This window comes from Neodiprion pinetum, chromosome 4, assembly GCF_021155775.2.
Source record: "Neodiprion pinetum isolate iyNeoPine1 chromosome 4, iyNeoPine1.2, whole genome shotgun sequence".
Taxonomy (NCBI): domain Eukaryota; kingdom Metazoa; phylum Arthropoda; class Insecta; order Hymenoptera; family Diprionidae; genus Neodiprion; species Neodiprion pinetum.
The window spans coordinates 13,560,237-13,586,949 of NC_060235.2; the positions used below are offsets into that span (position 1 = coordinate 13,560,237).

General features: G+C 44.1%; 1 protein-coding gene across 1 annotated transcript; it reads left to right on the forward strand.

The window, feature by feature from the left end:
• Window positions 1-17,392: 17,392 nt before the first annotated feature.
• LOC138190846 (uncharacterized) lies at window positions 17,393-20,029 on the forward strand. Its single transcript, XM_069135373.1, has one exon. The coding sequence runs from the start codon at window positions 17,393-17,395 to the stop codon at window positions 20,027-20,029; it is 2,637 nt and encodes an 878-aa protein (XP_068991474.1).
• The last annotated feature ends 6,684 nt before the right edge of the window (window positions 20,030-26,713 follow it).

The following is a 26,713-nucleotide window of genomic DNA, read 5'->3' on the forward strand; positions in this document are numbered from 1 at the left end:
CTTTAGCACTTACGTGTTCGACCTGTTGCTTAAAGTTCAGTCGGGCATCAAGCATCACTCCCAGATATCGGATAAATGGTTGCGATGTGATCTCATGCTCGCCGACATTCAGCTTGATGTTTTCGACAATCTTTCTGCTGGTGATGAGCACCGCTTCAGTTTTGTGCTTGGCTAGCTCCAAGTTCATCATATCCATCCAACGGTTGATCCGGCTAAATGTGATATCAAAGGCCAGATTTATTTCTTCCAGATGTTTCGCGACAATCACCACGGCTACATCATCGGCATATGCTACCAGTTTGACTTCTTTTGGCACTGCTATTTTCAGGAGACCATCGTACATGACGTTCCATAGTAGCGGGCCTAGGACTGAGCCTTGTGGCACACCACCGGTAATATTATACTCCTTAGGACCACTCTGTGTGTCATATCTAAGGACCCTGCTCGTGAAGTAGCTTGCTACCATCCTACACAGGTATCCTGGAACTTGTTTCTCTTCGAGGGCCCGCATGATGCAGTCCCAATTGGCGGAGTTGAAAGCATTCTTGATGTCCAATGCTGCTACCAAACAGTACTTTTTTGTACCACGTCTCCATCTCTTTCCGGCTATCGCTTCCTTGGCTGTATTGACAACCAGGTCGATAGCATCCAGGGTTGATCGTCCTTTCCGGAAACCATACTGATTTTCTGATAGGAGTGGATCGACTACAGCGTCTATTCTCTGGTGGATGATTCGTTCTAATATCTTACCCGCCGTGTCTAGCATGCAGAGTGGGCGGTAAGATGATGGCTCGTCTGGTGGCTTTTTTCCTTTGGGAAGCAGTACTAGTCTCTGTTGCTTCCATCTTCGAGGAAAGATCCCTTCTTTGAGACATGAGTCGTAGGTCTCTAAGAATAATTTTGGCGCTGCTTTCATAGATGTTTTTAGTGCAATATTTGGGATCCCATCCAATCCCGGCGCCTTATTATTCCCTACGCGATTGCATGCCTCCATCAGTTCTTCTTCTGTGACAGGTGGAATGTCTTCAGAATTAATCTGCAGTGATGAATATATAAACTCACGTTGCCGCGGAAACAGCGTTGAGACGATCCTCTCTAGGAGCTGTGGACACGTAGGTGACGGTATTGGCTGGTATTTCAGGTGGGTCATGACCACCTTATACGGTCTGCCCCATGGGTCCCTTTCTACTTCTTCGACAAGTTCCTTCCAGCAGCGTTTTTTGCTATCTTTGATGGCCTTGTTCAGTTCTCGGCGGGCCTTTTTGTACTCCGCGACCAGCTCCACCGAGTTAGGTCTTCGATAGCCACGTTGCGATGTTCTTCTTTTCTTGAGACAAGCTGTTCTGAGGGCGCTAATCTGATCATTCCACCAATGCACCGAAGGTCTTTGATTTATACCACGCTTACGAGGCATGCAGGTGTCACACGCCTGGGTGATTTTCGTCATTAGGTTCTTCGTCTTCTCCTCAGCATCTCCTGTGATGGTCGAGTCCTTGTCTAATGCTACTACCAAAGCTTCCGAGTCAAAGTCTTTTACTTTCCATCCAACTGCATTAGTTTGTCTAGTTGCTCTTCGAGGGTTCCGACCAGCCGATATTTCCCAAAGTATTGCATTGTGGTCGCTGGCGGTGTAGGTGTTCATAACTGTCCAAGAATAGCTTCCTCTCAATAGACTGCTGCTGACGAATGTGAGGTCTATTATCGAACTAGCCTCTCCCTTGGTGTATGTTGGTGTTTCGCCAATGTTAAGGAGAACTACGTCCAGCGTGGCCATTGCTTCAAGTAATGCTTTACCTCGCGCATTGGTCTGCTTGCTGCCCCAGTCTACCGCCCAGGAGTTGAAGTCTCCGGCTATTGCTACTGGGTAGTACTGCTTTGCATCCTCAGTAAGTCGATCCAGGAATTCTGTGAAGTCAGCAATAGGGAGGCTAGGTGGTGCATAGCAGCTATAAAAGCGGATACCGTTAACAGATGCTGCTACAAAGCCGTTGCTATTATTGCTCACTACGCTCTGGAAAGGAAATTTGCCACAGGACCAGATGACAGCTTTGGTGGTGCTGTCAGATTCCCAAGGTTGGTTATTCAGGTGTCTGTACGGCTCTGCTATTAGTACTAAGTCTAGCTGTAGTTGACGCACGGTCTGCATAAGCAGGTCATGCGCAGTCTCACAATGATTGAGGTTGAGCTGTAATATCTTCATTATTTCTTGCTTGTCTTCTTCTGAAGCGCCTCTTGGAATACCGGGCATCTATATATGCCGGCATGGTGAGCAGCAACTTCTTCGCTATTCTTCTCAGCGCATAATACACATTTGGCTGGATTTTTACAGTCCGCAATTTTGTGTCCTTCTTCTCCGCATCTTATGCAGTGCTTAGACCGGTCAACTTTGCCCTTACACTGGGATCCAATGTGCCCGAAGTGCCAACATTTATAACATTGAACCGGTCTCATCGTCGCTCTTATGTGCGTGTGTGTGTGTGTGTGTGTGTGTGTGTGTGTGTGTGTGTGTGTGTGTGTGTGTGTGTGTGTGTGTGTGTGTGTGTGTGATAGAGAGAGAGAGAGAGAGGGAGGGAGGGAGGGAGGGAGGGAGGGAGGGAGGGAGGGAGGGAGGCAGGGAGGGAGGGAGGGAGAGAGAGAGAGAGAGGGCAAGTTTAACAGAGACAGAGAAAATAATAGAGTATCTTAATAGTATAACTAGAAACAGACATGACAGAAACAGGAAGAGCAACAGCAAACTTATAATACTACATAGATACAATACTATATATGTAGATAGAAATAGGAAAAGAAAATAGAGAGGTACATTTGTGAGATTTCTCAAGGGCAATGTAACAAGATAACAAAATAACACCTATAATTACGATAATGAGGTAGGGAATAGACTTAACCTAAAAGGGAGTGAACGAAACTTAGTAATCAGAGCCTCGGCGACGGTGCTAGATTGACGGCTGCTAACTCCGATGCGAAAAGCCGATCGAAGAGTTTAGCCTTGAAGACCGCCAAAGAGGAGGATTGCCGGAGTGATAGGGGTAGACTGTGCCAGAAATAAATAGCCGACAGGAGAAATGAATTTCGGTAGCAAGTCGTGCGATGAGCGGGGATATGAAATGATGATAGGTAATCTGTAGTTGCAAGCCTCAAAGAGCGACGTACGTCGGGATCTGTTTCGACAAAAGAATTATGTAAATAAGTCGGTATAGACGTCAATAGAAGCTGATACAGAAAAGAGCCTAAAAAGTACAGGCGACGATTTGCTACCGACAGCCATTTCAACTGAAGACGGTAAGGTGTAATATCAGTGTCCCTACAACAGTTGTAGATAAATCGGATGCCACAGTTTACGAGCCTCATTAGTTTAAGATTTAGATAATCAGTAAGGTCGCAATAGACGAGGCTACAGTAGTCAAGATGAGGGAGAACTAGCGCATGAACGAGCAGCGTTTTGACTTCCGGTGATAGAATATTTCTATGTTGTTTTAATTTATGAAGAGTCCCATGGACTCTGCGAGAGATCTGAGCTACGTGAGCGTTCCAAGATAAATCGGCAGAAATAAAGACGCCAAGATTTCGAACTGAGTTAACGTATGGGATACACTGTCCATTTATAGTGACTCGTGGAAGATTGTCGTGACATAGTTGAGTAAGATAGGAAGAGCTACCAAGGATAATGGCCTTGGTTTTCGCAACATTGAGCTTCAAGCCGTTTTCGGTCGCCCAATCCGATACCGCCCCTGCATCGATACTGACCCGGCCGAGAGCCGAAGCAATGTCGGTCAGGGAGGTATGCAGATATATCTGGAGATCGTCGGCAAATACAATATGCTTCGTGTGGGTTAGTACATGACCAATATCGTTAATGAAGATAAGAAAGAGAATCGGACCCAGTACCGAGCCCTGAGGATCTCCTGAATGGTTTGTTAAGAAACTAGGATGTGTGCCGAAGAGAGTTTGGACGGCCTGGGATCGGTTTGAAAGGTAAGAGTGGAACCACCTAACTGCATCGGCAGTCGCCCGTAACGGATGAGCTTAGCCAGTAGTAAACGATGATTTATACTATCGAACGCCTTCGAGAAATCGAAAAGGACTAAAATAGTAACGCATCTATTATCAATCGCTTCTCTCGCATCGTCCAGTAACTTGAGCAGGGCCGACTGGGTACTGTAGAATTTACGAAAACCCGATTGATACGGATCTAGTATGGCATTCTGCTCGAGGTAGGCCATAAGTTGAATTGCTACTAGCCTCTCAAAGACTTTCGAAAGATGAGCTAGATTGGCCACAGGTCGAGTATCTGATTCGGAGGCAGGTGATTCACATTTGTTCAACGGGACGACATAAGCCCGTTTCCAGATCTCAGGAAATGAAGTATGACGAAGGGAGCAATTGAAGAGGTTTGTCAGAAGAGGTGCGATCACGTTTAGGTGATCCCGGAGGTGTAATAATTGGATATCGTCAGGGCTCTGACCGCGCGATTTAGTAAGACAGGATGAGAGTAGGCGCAGGGCTTCGGATTCAAGGACAGGTAAAAACGAAAACTGAGATTTAACCAAAGGTAAAACGTCTTCTAGCAGCTGATCTAACTCATGAGTTGAGCAGGGAGGATGGGCATTTGTGATGGAAGTATAAAAAACATTTAGTTGGTCAGCCCCAAAGTGATGTAAGGGGGAGGCCAGCGGACCCTTTGATACAATAAGCCCAAGGCGGCCAAGTTCGCACCAGACGCTCGATACATTGGGGAGATTCGATAAGCGATCATTAAAATATACGTTTTTTGCTCTTTTAATCTCGACTTTGATAGCGCAGCGTAGAGCGCGATATTGAGACATCAAATCAGCTGATTTCAGACGTTTCGCCGAGGTATATAAGTAATTTCTAGCGCTTATACGCCGTTTAATTTCTGGCGTAAACCAGCCCGCTGGAGGTCCCCTAAATTCGCGCATGATCAGCGGTGCATGGGTATCTAGCACGTGAACAATAGATGAACATAAGAACTCTGCCTGTCTATTTATATCCGATGAGGAGTCAGAGGGTGATATAGTGGCGATAGAGCAAAGATCGTTTTTCAAAGCTACGGGGTCGCAGTGTCGAAAATTACGGCATTTTCTTAACCGAGTGGGCCGGTTCGGAGCTAAAAGTTTATACTGGAACTCAAGTAGGTCGTGCCCTGCAATAAAGTGTGCAGATGACTTCACAAATGAATGAATCTTTTGAGACGAGTTGACTATAACAACATCTTGCCAAGAGTCATAGGAGGCTGTATGATAGGTGTTCCCGTAAGGGATAAGATATAAAAAATGACTAAAAATGAAATCTTGAAGGTACTTGGCCTCAAAATTGGAGAAACTTAAGTTGCAATTTAAGTCGTTGGTAACAATTATTTCACTATAGGCATGAAGGAGATTCTCAAACTTGTCAATAAACATGTCTAATAGTTGACCCTTCGGCCTCCTTTAAATGATGGAGAACAGAAGTTTTTTACCGTGCAGGCTGATTTCCAGGATGAGGAACTCAGGTGAATTAGAAAACTGGGGAGGGGAGGAAGCTAGAATCTTAGACTTAAGAGAGTTGTGAACAAAAACACCCACTCCGCCCCCTACTTTTCCAATTCTATCATTTCTTATCAGATAATAATCATTTAATGAAACGCAATGGGAAGAAATATTATCGTGCAGCCATGTTTCGGAGACAGAAATCACATGATATCGGCCATCGGCAAAGAATTCCCTAACAATATCGATATGCCCTAAGAGAGAATTTGCATTAAAATTAGCTACGTTAAAGAAACAGCAATCAAGAGTGGCATCAGGAATAGAAGAGATGGGGCCGCAATCCAATCCATCGAGGGTAGATTCAGATGGCTTCGACGTTAGTCAGGTGCGATGCGAGAGTAGTTGAAGATCGGCCTCAGATTTTATCAGGATGTGATCAGAGGATGCATCCCGCTTGACGTATACCAATCCATTTCGAGTCCAGATGAAGCGATAGCCTCTCTCCTTGGCATAGGCTCTCACCTTTCCTAGAAATTCGGAAAGAGTAGGGGGCAGATGTTCGTTGATGAAGATAGGAGTCCGGAGCTGATCATGCGGCAAGCCAAGCTGATTTGCATAAATGGGGCCTTTAGCTCTTTTAGCGGCAAGTAGACGATTCCGACATTGGACGGATCTGAGTTTGCAGAGAATCAATCGGGGCTTATTGGAATCCAATGTGCTTTTGATGCGCCCAATCTCCAGAACATCGGTAGGCGGCACGTCGACAGAGAGTTGGGTTGTATGGGCGACAAATATAGCCAACAGGTCCTCGCTTTCTAGCTCGGGAACTGCAGCGATAATTAAATCGCAGTTTAAAGAATTTCGCTCCAGAGACGCCAGCCTGTCCGTCAGATTTGTGTTGCACAATTATAGCTCAGTATTAAATGTCACAAGGCGGATGATCTCAGCCGCCTGTGATTTACTAGTATCCTCGAGATCGTCGATACGAGCACTAAGAAGTGCATTTTTGTTTGTGAGATCCTCCACTTTTGCCGTGAGGCTGCTGAACATCTCAGTTGTGGATTTTGAAAGCCGATCAAACTTGGATGTCAAAGCTTCCAATTTAGCTGGCAGCAAGGTCAGACCATCGATTTTAGTCAAGAGCTCTGCGGACTCTCGGGCACGGGAATGCGAATTTTCCTCTAAGCCCTTCACTTTAGTAGAAAGTTCACCAACCTTATCAGGCAAGGTTACCAACTTATCAAGTTTCGCATTGATATCTAACGATTGCTTCGAAGAGGCTTCAATAGCTGCAGGAGCGTTTCGAGCGAAGGCGAACCTGTGGGAGGAACTGGAAGCGGTGCAGGTGTGCCAACCTCAGGCAGAGAAGTAACAGCTCCAGCGGTATCAACGGAGAAGGGAGCAACCGGTGTGGAGTATGTGGCAGCAGCTTGGGTCGTGCAAGACTTGCATCTTGCAGCCGGTCTACCATTAGCCTTTGTAACTTTAGTCGCTTCGGCGCAACTGGGATGGAAATAACCAAGGCATTTGTAGTAACAAATAGGTGATTTGACATCCTTTTTGCATCCTTTGCATAATCTCGTTGCTGCCTGTGCAGAAGTCTCGGCATTGTCGTCGGACATGATAAGGCTGATGTGTATAGAGTGGAGAGAGTTAGGTGGATTTACAATGTGACGACGTGAAGAGCGAGTGAGAAAGGAAGTAAACAAATACGCTATGGCAATAATAGAGTATGTTAATCTTTAGAGATCAAAGATCACAATAGCACAAACACAACCACGCACTGACACACTACGTTTGCACATGTACACCAGCTAGAATTTGAAAACTGTAGAAGTCGGCAATAAATGCAATGCATGCACACTAGAACTGGACACTGACAATATTGAAAGCAACGGAGGCGATTTCACTACAACTTGTCCATAGGTGAATAATAGAAAATTTGACTGAAAGGTGACAGAGAGAGTTTGACTGAGGAGGCGAAATTTACGTGACAGTTAACGTGACAGTTCCCACGCGAGAGAGAGAGAGAGAGAGAGAGAGAGAGAGAGAGAGAGAGAGAGAGAGAGAGAGAGAGAGAGAGAGAGAGAGAGAACATTTATTTGACTCTGGAGCGATGCTCCCCAAGGGCCACAGGCAAATTACAGAGCATACATGTATATCATAAAATAAAATCATATAAATGTAAAGTATAAATATAAAAATAAAAATAAAATCATATAAATCTAAAATCTTAGTATAAAATGTATCCGTAAGCTATATGCACGATTAAAATAATAGAAAATAACATAAATAAAAATAGTTAAAATTGAATTAAGCTTCAAACTAAGGTTAAAATTGGGATTAAAAGTAGATTACAGACTGGTGAATCACCCGGACATCCCAGCCTCACGCTCCTCCTCGGACAGCAGATACTTAAGAACAAGATGGCGAAAAATTGAAAGTGTGGAAGCAGAAGTGATTTCTGGCGGCAAGGAGTTCCAGAATTAGATTCCAGCAACCAGAAAAAATCTCTGGAAAGTCACGGTCCGGGCAGAGGGGACATAAAGGGTGTCCGTCCGGGTCAAGTCACGGCGTCTCACCAGGTCAGACTTAAGTCGAAGCTGGTCACCGAAGAGTCCCGGCTCACCCAGACACAGCGTTCTAAAAAATATACAGCCAATAAGAAGCCTTCGACGGTTGAATGGTCTCAGCCAGCCGAGACCTCGCCGGTAAGCTGAAATGTGCTCGTGACAAGGCACCATTAGTAGGAATCGAACACAGTTGTTGAGTGAGACCTGCAGTTTAAGTTCCACCACTTCTGACAGATTGGTGAGCGCAGCCGCGCAGTAGTCGAAATGGGGGAGGACCAGGGCAACAACCAGGCGACGCCTTAACTCTAAAGTAAGATGATTATCGTTCATTTGAACGCGATAGAGGGCACCTGCAGCCTTGCTACACACCTGTGCCACATGCCGAGTCCACGACAGGGTACTGTCAAGCATGACCCCGAGGTAGCGAAACACTGGCACAAAGTCAATAGTCTCCCCACGTAGCGAAGGTGTCGGTAGTGATGAAAAATCAAAGTCATTGATGAACTTAGTGCTACCAAAAGTCATTGCCCTGGTCTTACCCATGTTTAAGCGCAGATGGTTTTCGAGACACCAAGATACGATAGCCTCAACATCCTCATTTAACAAACGCACACCTTCGGCGAACTGTGTAGGCAGACAACGAAGGTAGATCACCAGGTCGTCAGCATACAGTAGGTGCGAGCAGTGACGAAGACATGAGGGTTGGTCGTTCACAAAGAGCGAGAACAGGAGAGGACCCAGAACGCTGCCCTGCGGAACACCCGGCCAAATAAAGAGCCAATCAGAGAGACCATTCTCACCGTCGCGAACCGCTTGGAGGCGGCCGCTTAGATACGAACAGAACCATGAGATCGAAGTCTCCGAGAATTGCAAGCCTCGAAGCTTTTGGAGCAATAATGAGTGGTCAACCATATCAAAAGCCTTGCTAAGGTCGAAAAACACAGCGATAGTGACCATACGGTCGTCTATACCTTGCCGGATGTCATCTACTAGTCGCAACACAGCGGTCCGAGTCCCCATGCCTTTCCGGAAACCCGTCTGACGCGGGTCGAGTAAGTTATTTGCCACGAGATACAGCGTTACCTGGTCAAAAACTACACGCTCTAAAACCTTGGAGATAGCGCAAAGTAGTGAGATAGGCCTAAAATCAGTGCACACCCGTGCACTACGCACTTTAGGGAGAGGTGTCAAGTACGAGAACTTCCAAAGGAAGGGGTATATACCGTCACGAAACGAGGTGTGAAAGAGAGACACGATGAAAGGCATAATTAGCTGACTAAACGACTTATAGGCTTGGATAGGCAGGTCATCGGGGCCGTGCGCGCGCGTAACAACTCCAGCCATAGCATCACCAACACACTGTTAATTTATAAGAGAGAAGGAAAATTGCCCGTCCACCCCAGTGAGACTTCGAGAGACGGCGGCATGTAGAACGCTGGGAAAGAGATCAGGAGGGGACACAGACGTAAAGTATTCATTCAGTGACGATACAGATAGGTGAGACGGAAGCACACGGTCTGCAGATTTATGATTGGTTATCCCTAGCCGATCTATTTCCCGCCAAAAAAAACGAGTATTTCCGGAAGCAACGAATTTCGATTGAATGAAGGCCGACCTAGCTATACATAGTTCTTTTTCAACGTTTCGGCGCAGCAAGACATATCTCTCGTGTAGTAGTGGTGAGCGAGATCGCTTAAAGGCCCTAAAACATGCGTCTCTATTACGCATTAAGCATCGCAAGTCTTTAGAGATCCAGGGCGCTGCTGGGCGCTTTGCGACAACTTCTTTTATCGGCACAGAGTGTTCAATAAGACTATTCATGAGAGAATTAAATACAGATAGTTTGCAGTTAATGTTCAGCTGATGTTCAAGAAGCGTCAAATCTAATGCAAAGACTATACCAGCAGCGCCATCGAGATCGGCTGCATCCCAGCACCTATAACGAAAACAACCTCGGCACGAGCCGCGGCACCGCGTACCTAATGGATACATATTTAAGGTCGTGGCCTAAGAGAGAGGGCTTCGCAGATTGGGCCCAGGTGGCCAGGGAGCTATGTACACTGATAGCGCAGACGTCGAGTCATGTATGCGATGACTGTGTGTGGTGTGTTGGCGATAAGGGAACGATGCGGAGGCCTTGTGATGAGAAGAAATCTTTAAGATGAGTAGAGTCGTAGGATGATGACAGTAGATCGGTGTTGAACCAAAACAGGAGCCGATAGAGAAGAAAAAGTTTGTTTTACTAGCCAATCTTCATGAACCTCATGAATAGTTCTGAGTAGCTCTAAAGAAATCCTCGATTCCTTCTCACAAGAACGAGAACTAACTCGAGCAAAAGAAGTTTCTGCGGAAACTCGCAAATAAACAATCAAATCCACTCTGAGCTCAGACGAGCGAATGAGAAGATCGTAATTTTTCATCAATGAATGAGATTCGAAATCGCGAAAATTACCTAACCTTCGACGAGCTTCTACGAAACAATTGCAACTGAACATCGATCTTTCCATCACCTTTACAGGCAATGAAGTCGTCTGAAGATGTCTATCTAACATAACCATTTGAGCGAAATGCTGAAAATAATAGCAATAACGATCTGGGTCCTGATACATCAAATCTAAGAGATTAATTCCAGCTACGTCTCGACATTCCTCAAGAGGTTCTAAAAGTGTACAGACCTGGCGATCTGCTGAAAACCTCTTGGTGAAAGTTGTTTTTCCGCATCCGATATTTCCTTCAATAATAATCGTAAGCGGTCGAGTTTTACTCAAATGAATTCCAAAAGGAAAATTGTTCTCCCAATCGATGACCGACTGTAAAGAAGGTCAAGTCGATCACAGTCGTCAAGGGTGTTCGTTTGAAGATCTAACCTCGAAGGATGTTCCTGGTCTTGGAGAGACTGTTCCAGGTTGATCTTCTTCAAATGAAGCAAGACGATCCAAGTGAACCACTTTCTGACGCGAATGAGGAGATCTTCGGATTCTATAAACAACATCATTTATCCGGTTAACCACTAAGTAAGGGCCTTCCCAATTTCTTTGTAGTTTTGGACATCGTCCTTTCTGTCTTCGGGGTTGAAAGAGCCAGACAGAATCTCCAGGATTAAATTTTGAATCTCTGGCTCGAATATCATAACGAGTTTTTGATTTGTCTGAAGCCATAGAAATTCTACTCCTAGCAAAGTGATGAATTTCTTCTAAACGTTGTTGTAATAAAAAGGGATAATCTGTTTGATGCTGTCTTTGCGCAGGAACAGGGTCTTTCTCTAAATCTGACGGAAGTCGAAGATTTCTTCCAGTAAGCATGAGGACTGGCGTCTGCTTCGTCGTCTCATGAATCGCAGATCTGTAAGATGAGAGGGAGAACGGGATCCAGGAGTCCCGGTCTCTCTGATTCTGCTCTACGAAGGACGACAAATACTGTAGCAAGGTTCGATTCGGACGCTCTATCATGCCGTCAGATTGCGGATGCAAAGGAATCGTACGAGTTTTTCTAACCCCTAAAATCTGAGTAACCTCTTTCATTGAGGTTGACTCAAAATTTCGGCCTTGATCAGTATGAAGTTCTAGAGGAACTACGTGTCTACAAATAAACTCTTTAACGAATGCTTGTGCTACAGTGGAGGCTTCTTGATCAACGAGAGGAACCACTTCAGGCCACTTAGGAAAATAATCAGCAATAACCAGAGCATATTTATTTCCAGAATGGGTTATCGGGAGAGGTCCGAGAATGTCCATCGCTATCCTTTCAAATGGAGCTCCCACGTTGTAAATTTAAACAAAGCTTTGTCCTTTTGCTCGAGGTCCTTTCTTTGCTGTGCAGATTCGACATCTTCGACACTATTCTTCAACGTCCATCCGGCAACGGGGCCAAAAGTAGAAGTTGCGAATTCTGCCCAGAGTTTTATTTGAAGCGAAGTGTCCGCCTGCAGGAGAATCATGATAAAGAGCAAGAATCTCCGGAACTCGTGTCCTTGGAACCAAAAGTTGCCACCTGATTTCTTTCAAGTCTGCAGATTCCCATTTTCGGTATAAAATTCCATCAATTAAAAGGATAGAGTCCCATTGAGCCCGATAAATTTTCAAATCTGGCTCAGCTAAAGATACATCCTGCCAGTCCGGGCGAGTTTCCACTTCTTTCCAAGACTTCACTGGAGTCAAAGTGTCGTCCTCTTGTTGCGATTTTCTCCATTCCTCCTGGTTATTTTCGAGAGAAATCTTCCGTATTATAAAAGAGGGGTCACGGTTTTTCTCTAATCGTGCACACTGTTTACACTCTGGCATTTCCTCGCAGGGTCTTCGAGAGAGAGCATCGGCGTTTCCATGATGAATTCCTGCTCGATGACGAATATCAAAATCGTACTGACCGAGCCTTTCTAACCATCTAGCTACCTGACCTTCGGGAGATTTAAACGAAAGTAGCCACCTGAGAGAAGCATGATCTGTACGTATCAAAAATTTCCTGCCGTACAAATAATGGTGAAAATGTACTACGGTCTTAACGACAGCTAAAAGTTCTCTACGAGTGACACAATAATTCCTCTCAGTTTTACTCAAAACTCTACTGCAATAGCTTATCACTCTCTCCTGACCTCCCTGAATTTGTGACAGAACCCCGCCTATTCCTGAAAGAGAGGCATCCGTATCTAAAATAAAAGGAAGTTCGACCTCTCGATAAGATAAAATCGGCGGAAAAATAAGATTTTCTTTTAATTTCTTGAAAGCCTGTTCGCATTCCGGGGTCCAGTCAAAAGGAATCTTGATTCCGGTCAAGTGATGGAGAGGTTTAGCTATACTCGCGAAACCTTTTACAAATCTTCTGTAATACGTACAAAGGCCTAAAAAGCTTTGAATTTGTTCTTCATTCTTAGGTGTCGGCCAAGAAGAAACCTTCTCTATTTTGGATGGGTCGGTCTTCACACCTTGTGCTGAGACGATATGTCCGAGGAAGCCTACTTATTTCTGGAACAGATGGCATTTTTTCGGGCTCATTTTTAGGCTTGCTTGCTTCAGCCTAGCGAAGACTTGTCTGAGATTTTGAACTTCTTCAAAGTTCTTGCCAAAAACGATTATATCGTCTAAATAGACGAGGCATATTTTGCCAGTGAGCCCATGGAGAACAGCCTCCATCATTCGTTTAAAGGTAGCCGGGGCATTACTTAAACCAAACGGCATAAGCTTGAACTGCCATAATCCTCCTAAACCCGTAACAAAAGCTGTTTTTCTTTATCCAGACTATCCAGAGGATCCATTTTGACCTGCCAGTATCCGCTCTGAAGATCTATGGTGCTGAACCAAGTTGCACCAGCTATCAGGTCGAGTGTCTCGTCGATTCTGGGTAGAGGGTAATAATCTTTCTTCGTTACATCGTTCAGCTTCCTGTAATCGATACAAAATCGTTTGGATCCGTCCTTTTTGTTAACAAGGACGACTGGTGAAGCCCGGGGACTAGACGATGGTTCAATCACAGCGTTCATTAACATGTCTTCTACAAGCTTCTTCACCTCTTCTCGGGCGTTGAGAGCGAGTCTTCAAGGAGCTTGTTTTATTGGTGAACTCTCTCCGACGTCGATCTTGTGCTTGACAGAAGTACATCGGCCCTCATCATCATTATCTATGGCGAAAGAATCTATAAATTCTAGCAAAAGAGATTTAAACGATTCTACCTGAGCTGGATTCAAGGAAATCGAAGATTTCTCAACAAGGCTCTGTAAATGTGAAGGAAAATGTTGTTGAAAATCATCCTCTGAAAGTTATATTTCTCGAATTCTAGGAGGAGTCCAATAAATTTCATTTCTATTTGTACACAGAGTTATTTCGCGATTGTTTGAAGCTAGTGAATTTCTCTTGGTCGAGATAACACAGTTATGAGCTGTAAGAAAGTCTATTCCCAAAATACCTCCATCCTCTATATCTGCTATAAAAACCTTATGTGGAGAGTCGATATACCCAAAAAGGTTAATTTGGACAGTAACCTGTCTCAAAACCGGGGTCGTCTCTCAAGTGGCTGTTCGCAGGGATAAAGAAGGAACAATCTGGTCATCGGATTTAAAGAGATCCGATCGAACTACGGTTACTTCCGCGCCGGTGTCTATTACCCATAGACAATCGACGCTATTCACAGTACCGCGCGCGTAAAGACCAGACTGTCGTAGACTTTTAATTAAAAACTGTTTTCTAAGAGGGCTTTCACTCTTAACAATCTGCGATGACTTTCGCCCCGACAAATCATCTGGAATTAGTTTTTTGGACGAGTTCCTGTTGAAGAACTCGACTGAGGATTTGCTTCCCCTGTTTCTATATCTTTTTTACGCCAGTTATAAGAGTTTGGATTCGAACTCTGCATCGGTTCTCCACTAATTTGTTTAATTAGAAAACAATGGTTGGCGTCATGTCCTATTTTTTTACAAAATAAACAAGTCAAACCGGTCTGATTTGTCATGACCGCATTCTTAATTCCACGCTTGTTTTTTTGGTCTTGAAAAGAACCACGATTTTTTGGTTTAAAATTATTATTGTTATTTTTATTTCTATAATTTTGAGGCTTTGGCTTCTTCGAGTGTTCAAAACTTCGCATTTCTGAGGTGTTTTTGGACACCTCAATCCGACGAAGCTTGCTCAACCCAAAATATTGTTTTCGCATTGCCTCCACCTCAAGGGCTTTGGCCGTTGCCTCTCGTAGAGAAGTGAGACCCGATGTCCAAACGGCCATTTTAATTTTTGGATCACTGACTGCATTTAAGAAAGCTTGTGTCGCTAATAAATTACGAGACGGCTCGTGGTCTGGCAAAGCTACACGAGAAAGCCGTTCAATATCTTGGCTAAGTGACGCGAGGTCTTCGTCTCGTCCTTGTCTTCTAGTCTGTAATTGAGCTGTGTACAATTTCGTCAGATGGTCATTTCCGTATCTCAATTTGAGCGCGGAGCTAAGTTTTTCATAATCGGAAATTTCTTCTTCAGACAATGCCGTTGAAACATTCAAAGCCGGCGTTCGAAGACAAGAGGCAAGGCTGTGGGCCCTCATGGCGGAGTCCCACTGATTATGCTTTGCAATTGTGTTAAATTGACGTTTATACTCTGCCCATGGAATCTTTCCATCAAAAATTGGCGGTTTTAAAGGATAAAAGGGTTTCTCGTTCATTTGAGAAGCAACCCCAGGAAATCTTAAATTATTTAATTGACTTGAATGAGAATAACGAGGTTGAACCTGAGGCAGAGGCTCGGAAAAGCCAACCTCATTATTTACTGTTGTTCTACAAATTGGGGATTCATCTATTCCCCTAATAAAAGCCACAGACCTTAAGTCTCGAGCATCCTGGAACCGTCCTGGATGTCGGACCTGCCGAACAGCGGGAACGGGAACAGGAGAGGGAACAGAAGAGGGAAGCGGAGTAACGACTCTGGAACCTCGAGGGGTGACAGCCGGTTCTCCTGAGCCGCTCACCTGATGGACAGCCTGAAGAGCTGCCACAGTCGTCCGGAACAGTCCATGAAGACTGGTCTCCGATCGTTCTTGAGCTTCTCTATCAAGCCTCCGCTGCTCCAACTGAGAGGCAATTTCCCTTTCTCGTTGTTTTTGTTCTCTTTTTTGCTGTTCTTGTTCTCTTTTTTGCTGTTCTTGTTGATCAAGAAGTAGCTGGAGAAGTTGCTGTTGAAGACGTTCAGCGGCTTCTTGTTGTTGGGACATGATCTTCAGCAGATCAATCTGAGAGACCGCCGAAGGAATTGGAAGAGGGTCCTCTGAAGGTGATGAGATTGTCTCAGGGACCCGCGGATTTTCCATAATGAAAGGTTCTTCTCCGCCACTTTCCCTTCGACGAGAGCGTGTCATTCGACTATTGCTCATAGTTAAAGTTCACGCACTGAATTGACTCGATTGAAAAGAAACTCAAGATCCCGCTTCTGACACCAATGTAACGTTCTTTGACGTTACGGAAATAAAATATGGATCTGCGAGTTTAATTATCAAGTCAAAATCAAAAGCGTGAATAAAATGTTGTGAAAAAGCTTTAATTGCGTAATATGTATTTCTCGTTTAAAGTCTGAAACAAGACAGTTTTTACAATAATGTTGGTTGACGCAGCAACCTTATTCTTTTGAAAGACATAAGAGGTTTATAAACGTCTTTTATCTATGATGACTACTAGATCATTAAAAGGGGGTAAAACGGGTGATTTCACCCTTTGTAACAATATCATCTAATTGTCCATTACGCGAGCTTAACAATAACTGTGATGTAAATTTAAGTTGACTGTGATAAATATATAATGATTGACTTATGAATGAATTGTACCTTTACAACTCACTTTAGGTTAAGCCTACCCGCCAGATCCTGGTATTCTCATTCTATCAATATTTTTACAGCATTAAAAAAATGTTATTAACGATTTTATATAATATGTCCGTTGAGTTTAAAAAGTTACAGTCAATTTCAAAATATAACAGAAAAGAAGCCTCTGACAGTAACGTGTTCTGTTAAAATTACACTCCGACCTTGCTATTTTTAACAACAAAAGGAGTGACAGAATTTTTTTTCCAACAGTTACAGCAATTATTTTCAACTGTCTATAAGTATTATATAGATATTGGGGTGGAACAAAAAAAACGAGTATTTTTTTTTCACTTCATACTCCGAAAACTTGGTTGGTAGAGACTTCAAAAACATTCTCTCCGAGTATGAGCTCTTAATTTTGATAGGAAGGTCCTCCGCCTCGCAGTTTTCTATTTTTTTCTTATGGTGAGAAAGAAAAATACATATCTCGGTATCTGCTATTTATAAAAAAAAAAAATTCATCTCATATTTTCGTAGGAAATTGAATAGAATGAAATTTATACAAATTTTCCCGAAACTCATGAATTAAATTGGAATTGTTTGAATTATTAACAACAAACTGTTAAAAATAGTGTGCATTGAAGTTTGACGGTGAATATCTTCTCAACGGTTAATTTAATGGACTAATCATAAGAGACCATTAGGACTTCCGTTTCCGTTTTGAATGTGAGTGGCAGGTGTGCGAAAGAGTGTGAGTGAAAAGGCGAGAATTTAGCAGGATAGCAAAGGTGAGGAGAAAAGAAAATAGGACAGAGAAGGAGCGGGGAAGACATAGACGGGAGGTCGGGTGAAGGGAATAGGGAGGCAGGAATAGGAGGGAAGGGCAGTTGAAAAAGAAAGAAGGGGGAGAGTTTTGAGGTTAGGCAGAAAAAGCCGGCGGACGGCAACGATTCGGATGAGATAAGAAGAGGCGGTGACATCTAGGGAGTAAGAAGGGGGATAGAGTAGAGACAGGTAGGCTGCGGATAGATAAGGTAGGGAGCGGTGACGGAGAGAAAGAATATGAGTAACGCGGGTGGCCAAAAAGAAGGGGCGAACAGGGGAGAGGAGGAGAAAAAGAAAGGTAGGCCGGGGGCAGTAGCAGCGTTAGGGAGGGATAGGAGGCATAGCCTGGGATCGACGGCGACGGTGCTAGACTTATGGAAGAGAAAGCGGGAGGAGGAAGGGGAAAAAGGGGAGGAGGAGGTAGACGAGTTGCAGGAAAGGGAGAGAGTATTTGGGAAAAGCAGGAAAGTGCACCGGTCGCCGGAGGGTAAGACAGGGGAGGAAGGGAAGGCAGAGGGAGGGGGTATACAGGATATGCTAAGGTTGATTAGGGAAGAGCTAAAGATAGGTCTAGAGGAGGTCAAAGGGCAGGGAAGGGGGATCTGGGAAGAAATGGAAAAGATTAAAGGTGAAATGACTAGAAGGGAAGAGCAGTGGGAAGTAGAGAGGGGGGAGATGAAGGAAATGATAAGGGATCTAGGTAAAAGACTAGAAGAGGTAGAAGAGAGGAGAGGGGGGGGGATGGAAAGGGTAAAGGAGAGGCTGATAGAATTAGAAAAGAAGAGTGCAGAAGGAGGGGGGGAAAGGCAGGTACAGGGGAATGCGGAAGTGGCGCAGGTAACAGTAGATAGGTTAAAAGAGATGAAGTGGGCCATAGAGAGGAAAGAAAGGGAAGAAAGAGGGGGAAATATAGTGGTGAGAGGAGCGAGACTAGAGAAGGGAAGAGAAAAGGAAGGGTTGAAAAAGATTTTGCAGCTGATAGGGGTAGAGGTCGAGGTAAAGGATATGTGGGAGGTAGGCGCGAAAAAGGGGGGAGAAAAGGGGATATGGATAGCAAGACTAGGAAATAGGGAGCAAAAGAGGCAGGTAATGGGAAGAAAAAGCCTACTCAAAGGGAGGGAGGAGAGAATAGACGAGGACCTCACCTGGGCAGAGAGGAAAATGAAATGGAAGTTGAGGGAGATAGCAGCTTTTAAGGAGAGAAGGGGAAACAGAGTAAGAATAGGGTATGCAAAGATCTGGATAGAAGGGAAAATGTGGAAGTGGGATGAGATAGGAGCGGTGCTTAGGGACGGTACAGGGAGAGCGAGGGAAGAGGGGCAAAGGGAGGGGAGGGGAAAAGTAGGGGAAAGCGATAGGGAAAGGTCAGCAAGCGAGGAAAGACAAGAGGGAAGTATAGAAGCACAGGGAAGGGTACGTAGGGAAAGGGGACAGAGGCAGGTGGGGAGGGAGATAAGGAGGAGAGAGAGGGAAGAAGGCGAGACAGAAAGGGAGGGGTGGAAAGTAGCTTTTTGGAATGTGGCGGGGCTCGCGAGGAAGGATGAAGATTTCTGGAAGGGGCTAGGGGAGTGGGATGTAATATTTCTAATGGAGACATGGATAGAAAAGAAGGGGTGGGAAAGGATTAGAAATAAGTTGCCAGTAGGGTATAAATGGGAAGTGCAGTATGCGGTTCGAAAAAATAGGAAGGGAAGAGCAATAGGCGGAATGCTGTCAGGGGTAAGAAGGGAGATAGTAAGTGGGGAGGGAGGGAGGGAAGAGGTAAAAGAGGGCATGATAACAAGGAAAATAAGTGTAGGGGGGGAAAAATGGGTAGTAGTAGGAATATACATAAATGGGGATCTAAAAGAGAAGATAGGGGAATTGAAGGAGCGGGCAGAAGAGATAGAGGGAGGGGTAAAAGTGCTAGTGGGGGGTGATTTTAATGCCAGGACAGAGCAGGAGGGGAGAGGATGCTGGGGAGAAGGAGAGGAGGAGAGTAGGAGTAGGAAATCGAAGGACAGGAAAATAAACTTGGAAGGTAGGCAGCTGGTGCAATTTTTAGATAAGACAGGATGGGCAATAATGAACGGGAACATAGAGGGGGATGAGGAGGGGGAATTTACGTATGTAGGAGGGGCGGGGGTGACGGTGATAGACTACGCTATAGGAGACATCGAGGTAAGGGATAGGGTCAAAAGGATAGAGATTGGGGATAGGGTTGACTCGGATCATCACCCGGTAATAGTGTGGTTGAGGGGGGCAGTGGCTAGGACAAGGAAGGGAAAAAGAGTAGGGGGAACTAGTAGAGGAGACTGGACGGAGGAGGGTAGGATGAGGTTCAGAACAGAAGTCAAATGGGAGGGGATAGGAGAAGTGGATGTAGGTAAAGAGATAGAGAAAAGAATAAGGGAGTTTAGACGAGCCTTAGATGTAGAAGGGAGGGGGAGGGAAGCGAAAAAGGGATGGTGGGATGAGGAATGTAGGCGAAAAAAAGCGGAAGTTAGGCAGAGTCCAAGGAAATGGAGAAAGGGGGAGGGGGAAGGGGAAGCGTATAGAAAGGAAAGAAGGGAGTATAATAGACTATGCGAGGAGAGGAAAAAGAAAGAAAATGAGGGATTCATAAAAGAAGCAGCGGAAGCAAGGACAGAAAGCAAGGTATGGGAGATAGTTAATAGGGAAAGAAAGAAGTGGAAGAGGGTGAATGAAGAAATAGGAGATCAGGAGTGGAGGAAGTATTTCATGGGATTATTAGGCGGGGTAGAAAGCAAGGTAACAGAAGGCGGGGAGACGGTAAATAGGAAGGGTGACGGGGAAGGGGAGCTGCAGAGGGAAGAGATTAAAAAGGTGATAGGAAAGCTGCGGGATGGAAAGGCACCAGGGGGGATGGAATAGTTAGCGAGGTATGGAGGTATGGGGGGGAAGAAATGGAGCAGTGGATATGGAAAACTTGTAACAGAGTTTGGGTGGGGGAGGGCTGGCCAGAGGATTGGAGGGAGGGATTGATAGCGCCGATAGTTAAGAAGGGGGAGGGGAAAAGGGTAGAAGAGTATAGGGGGGTGACTTTGATGCCAACTCTATATAAGGTGTATGCGATGGCATTAGCGGATAGGTTAGAAAGAGAGGTAGAGGAAAAGGGCTTGATACCGCAAAACCAAAAGGGTTTCAGAAAAGGCATGGGTACAATTGACAATATATATGTACTAAATTATTTAATCAATAGGCAGGTGGGAAAGGATAAGGGAAAGATGGTGGCGTTCTTTGTGGACCTGAAAGCGGCTTTCGATTCAGTGAACAGGAAGGTGCTGTGGGAGACTATGGAAAGGAGAGGGGTGAGGGAAGGGCTAAGGGTAAGGATAGAGGAAATTTACAAGGAAACAAAGAGTCGAGTGAGGAGCGGGGGAAAGGTAGGAGAGGCGTTCTGGACAGCGAGGGGGGTAAGGCAGGGATGTCCGCTCAGTCCGCATGTGTTCAACCCGCTGCTGGCGGACTTGGAAGAGGAAATGGAGAGAGAGAGAAGGGTTGGGGGGGTGGAGTTAGCCGGCGGCAGGGTATGCACATTAGCTTATGCGGATGATATAGTATTACTAGCGGAAAGTGAAGAGGAAATGGAGGTAATGATTAGGAAGTTAGAAAGGTATATGGATAGGAAAAGGCTGACGGTAAATGTAGGGAAATCAAAGATTATGAGATTTAGGAAAGGAGGCGGTAGAAGGAAAAACATAGATTCGAGGTGGAAAGGGAAAAGGATAGAGGAGGGGAAAGAGTTCAGCTATCTAGGGTATAGAGTAAAGTGCAATGGGGGCAGGAATCACAGGTGAAAGAGAGAGTACGGAAGGCAGGGGTAGTAATGAGGCAGGTATAGGGAATAGGAAAAAGAAGGTTTGGGAGGGATTGGGAAAAAAGAATTTGGCTATTTGACAGGCTAGTATGGACGGTAATAGAGTATGCATCGGAGATATGGGGGTGGAGGGAGTGGCGGGCGGTTGAGGCGGTACAGGATAGATTTTTGAGATGGACATTAGGAGTGGATGGAAGAACACCGGGATATCTAGTAAGGGAGGAACTACAGAGGGAGAAGCTAAGGATTAGGGCAGGGAGAAGGGCATGGAATTTTAAAAGGAAGCTGGAGAGAGGGGAGGGTAGCGAGCTAGCTAGGAGATGCTGGGAAGAGATAAGGGACAAGGCAGAAGCTGGGAGGCAGGGATCGAGGTGGGAAAGAGAAAGGGAAAGTTTCTTTGCGGAAAGGGGAGCAGAGAGTAGAGAGGTAGTCGCGAGAAGGGAGAGGGGCGAGATGGAGTTTAGGGAAATAGAGGAAAGAGAGAGGGAAGAACAGAGAAAAGAGAGGTGGGAGAAAATAAGGGAATCGAGGTACAACAGATGGTACAGGCTAGTGAAAGGAGAAGGGATACCAGGATATCCGGGAAAGGGATGGGGAGAAAGCAGGTGGATAAGGGTGGCAAGATTTAGATTAGGAAGCGAGATGAAGGAGGCAAGGTACTGGGAAGAAGAGGAAAAGAGAAGATGTAGGGTGTGCGGGGGGAGGAGGAAACATGGGAGCACGTATGGGAAAGGTGCGTAGGCTGGGATAGAAGGGAGGAAAGCTGGCAGGAGGTGGTGAGGGAGATGTTTGGTGAGGAGGGGGGGGAGAAGTCTGGATGAGAGAATTAGAAAGGATCAGGGATGTACAAGAGAATGAAAGATTGAGAGATGAATGGGAAATGGAAGTCGATTAGGATAAGGACGATTTAGGGAATAGAATAAGGTAAAATAGGATAAGGTTAAGTAAGGATAAGGATAAAAAATAAGAAAAGGATAAGAGGGAAAGTAAGGAAATGGCAAGGCAATGGCACAAGGCACAGGCAATGGCACAAGGCACAGGCAATTAGAAATTAAGTAAGGATAAGGTAGGAAGTAAGAATAGGGTAAGAATAGGTTAAGAAAACATGTAAAATATTGTAAAGGAAGAGGAAAAGGGAAGTCCTTGTAACCCCAAGGGGAGCAATAAATATTACATACATACATAAGAGACCATTATTGGAGAGCAGTAAATTTCCGACACAAACATGAGTTGCACGTATTATAATGACTTTCTGTTGAAGAGTTGTAAAATTCATAAAAAAAGACATCTACCTTAAAATGATCAAATTTTAACGTTCAATTACTTCTGAACAGAGAGGTATACAAAAAAATTGCAAGAGACCTTTTTTGTAGAGAATTCAATTTCCTACGAAAAAATGATATAAATTTTTTTTTTATAAATAGTAGATACCGAGATATGTATTTTTCTTCCTCACCATAAGAAACAAATAGAAAACTGCGAGGCGGAGGACCTTCCTATTGAAATTGAGAGCTGATACTTGGAGAGAATGTTTTTGAGGTCTCTACCAACCAAGTTTCGGAGTTTTGACCCACCCTAATAGATATATATTCGAATGATTATCACGTATTGTTTCGCCGGGCCCGATCTCACAAGTATCATTGGTGTAATCGGCTTTTCTTTGCGGGTTTCGACGGCTTCTTGACAGCTTGGTGACCAGTCCCAAAGGGTATTCTTCCTTGTTAATCTCGTGAAAGGTTTCGCTAACATTGAATAGTTGTTTATAAAATTTTGGTAATAGTCTGTTAGACCAAGGAAGGATCGAATCATTTCAACGAAACACGCTCCTTACATTGCGCTGGTATTCTTCTTCCGTTCCGCCGAATATTATTACGTCGGTGACATAGACGCAGCAAATCTTCTGATATAGTCCTCTCAGCGCATCGTTCATCATACGTTGAAACGTTGCGGAAGCGTTCTGTAATCTGAAAGGTATTTGTTGGTATTCAGAATGTCCGTCGGGGGCTGAGAAGTATACTTCTTCTAGTCAGTAGCCATTCTGATATGGTGGAATCCTGAGGTCATGTCGAGTGTAGCAAAGAATTCTTGCCATAGTTCTCCCTATGTGACTGAGTAAGTCTTCGATTATCGGTATCGGATAAGAATCCTGGACAGTAAGTTCATTGATTTTTCTGAAATCGATTACAATTACTATACTTGGGTTTCCCGTCAGGGCCTGATGTTTTGGGTACAACCCAAACTGGGGAGTTGTATGGCGATTCGGATTGCCTTCTTATCCCTTGTTTCAACATTTTCTCTACTCACTTTTTTACAACTTGTTGGTGCAGTTGTGGGGCGCGGAAACTTTTACACGTTTACGATATGTTGAGGATCTGAAAGCTCGATCCGATGTTCGGCCATTGAAGTTCCGTTGACCATATCTTCTTCCTGTACGGCAAAGATATGTCTGAAATCCTGAAAGATATCCCAAATTTCTTTCTGGTATCCTTCAGGTAGATGTTTCAAGTTGGTAGTATCATTGAGCGTCTGCTATCTTTTATCGCGTGGTTGTTGCCATATTCCTGGAGTTGATATGCTGTTTACCCGGTGGACTTGGACGTTCTCCAATCCTAACTCGACATCTTCATCTTCACCGGTGGTGACGATTCCGTAAGTAGTACCGTGATTGTTCGTCTGCACTATCTGCACCGGGGTATTTTCCATTGGCATTCCATCCTTATAAACTATGCGTAACATGAGATCGTGATTTTTCTCTTCGGTATCAATGGCGATTTTGTTCACCAAATTTGGTTTAAATCAGATCTTTCCATCATTTTTGAGGTAATATGTTCTGTAAGTATCCGTGAAAAATTTCTTAGATCAAGTTGGAGCAACTCAGATATTCGATTTATAATTTATATTTTGTTACAATTTCGGTATTTGTTGCTCAAAGAGTAATTTAAATACCAATGTTGTTTAAATATTTTATGGCGAAAAAGAGGGACGTGACGGGGAAGGCGCCCGAGCCGCTACGAGGTGCCGGACGAGCAGTGAGAGTCTCAAATCGTTAAGCGACGCTTCACGTGACTGAGTCAAGGATCACCTCGCAAGTGTGAAATTGAATGTGTGTGTGCTCGAGAGGATACTTTTGGGAGAATTACTGTATTCATCATCATCCAGGTAATTAAACCACATTGTCAACCATGCATCTACCGCTCCGGTTGGGTTGGGTGACGGTCAAGAAAAATGCCACTGTTTAATCTTATTATTGAACTACTTTGATAAATTGAATTATTAAAAAAACTTACATATCTCGACATACCTTAGCACTTGTGATGTTTTTTACAAGGTGTTAAAGAACGAAGTGATTATCCATATGCCTATACTGACAAGCCTATTCTCTCAATGTTAATTATAACAACTGTCTTTGAGGTCATACATCAATTTACATATTTGTCGGTATGCTGGCAAATTGTTTACATAACACTAAATACTGTAACCAATATTTGGAGTTGAGGGTAAAACGATAGAAATGAGATGATTGGTCACCCTACGGCGCGGTCACTAACCTGAATAATTAGACATAGAAAGAGATACGATAAGAGAGAGATATGATTGTTGGGCGCTAGACGCACATGCGTCAAAAATAGATAATTAGAGAAAAAGATAAAGGTAAAGGTAGAGATAAAGATACTAGGCAAAGGTAAGGTCAGGTTCTACGACGGTTTTGCACAGCTTGCTCAGTATAGACAAGATAATGGTAGAGGGGAGGGGTCGAATCCAATAGACAAAATAAGAAACAGGTGAAGCAGAAATAGTATCGAATATATTGATTAAGAAGCGATAAATTTAATAACAAGCAAGTAGTTGAAGAGGTTGAGATACAATTACGATAAATGCGATAATTAACAACATGTACAGCCAGAGGAAAGTTAAGCGAGAGATTTAACAAATAGCGGAACGTTTTCCGAATAAGCGGGAAATATGCGTAAGCTCGCGATACTATGATCCAAGGTAATGATTAATACGGTTTTATAATGAATATGCAGAACAGAAAAGATATACGGTACTTAAATTAAGCATTAAGCAGGTAAACCATGAAATATGCGAAGCGATTATAAAATAGATGCGAGATACAAAAATTGTAATAGTTGTCACATTACCAGAATTATCAGAAATATGCAAAGACAAGGAATTATGAATTACAAGGTAAATTCAAGGCAACAGGTCAAGTAGAAAATTATCATCAAATATAGGTACTGACAGATAATACGTAGTCTCTAGTTTGCGGTAAGTGCGAGAGAAAGAGAGATAATATTCGGTACGATAAAAGATCATTCAAGATAAGGCAAATAATATTCAAGAGAATCAATATGCAACATACGACAAACCAAAGAGACTACGGACAACTACGATCAGCGATATTAGCGACGAAAATAATGAAAAAGATGTTATGCGATATGGCGCAATACTCCAATGTCAAATGAACGACGAGCGGGACCACGCAGCGATGTAAGATCGCTCACGCGGTACACTCACTAAGATACGATAATCAACGGTAATAGGTAAAGAGACAGATATGAACTAATCAGAGAAAATATAGCGAAATCGCAATGCTCAATAACTAAGATAAAAATTAATCATTTAACAGAACGCGCTGCTATACAGCGATATTAGACATTTAGATATTCTAGAAGAGAAAGATAACAAAATAAAGCAATAGTCACTAACAATGCGTAAGTAATAGTTAACCAGTCGCGAGGCTACTTGCAATAAGAAAGAGAAAGGGACAAGATAAGAGATAGAGAGAATAAGGTACGAGCCCAGGTGGCTTAAGCAGACCAACTGCAAGATGAAGAGAAAGAGAGATAAAGGTGAAGGTACGATATATTGCAAGTACTCTCGTGGCTTCACAAAATAGAAAAGGAACCTCACTTACGCAAAAGAAGATCTAACAGGTGCTAGAGAATGCGATACGATAGCGGTACGACGACTTGCGTAGCGATAACAAGAACACGGTTGCAATTAACGAAAACTGAAGGTAGAGTTAACAAAAGCACGTCTGCTATTAGCGATAACTGAACGTAGAGTTAACAAAAGAAAGCACGTCTTTAATGTTCGATAACTGATCGTAGCGTTAACAAAAGAAAGCACGTCTTTAATGTTCGATAACTGATCGTAGAGTTAACAAAAGAAAGCACGTCTTTAATGTTCGATAACTGATCGTAGAGTTAACAAAAGAAAGCACGTCTTTAATGTTCGATAACTGATCGTAGAGTTTAACAAAAGCACGTCTTCATTATTCGAGAACTGATCGTAGAGTTTAACAAAAGCACGTCTTCATTATTCGAGAACTGATCGTTGAGTGTCGAGGCGAGCGATGATCCTGATCCTCGTCGCGCTGCTGTCACCTGATTTTCCTCAAATTTGCGGTATTCTAATTGGTCAGCAGGTCGCGTAGGTCTGGTCTACGGCTAGGCGGCGATAAACCCTCGCCGCTAGTTTTTCTTCTTTCGTTTTCCCTGAGCTGTGCGGTATCGTTGGTGAGAGGGGAGGTCGTACTGCTCATGTGTTGCGATATTGAGGTGTGCGACAATATTACGTCACCGGTCCTTTGGACTTGCGATCGACTGTAACTCACTCCTTGCTTTACTGGTACTCCCCGTTGTAGCTATTTCGTTGGCGCTGCATCCCGGCCCTCGCTCATTGAAGCCCTCATGCCGGAACGATCTGGTGGTGATGGCCCTCAACCCGGATCC

What these genes read in the sequence shown, in the direction of transcription:
- LOC138190846 (XM_069135373.1), top strand. Translation starts at nt 17,393, where the DNA reads ATGAGTAACGCGGGTGGCCAAAAAGAAGGGGCGAACAGGGGAGAGGAG.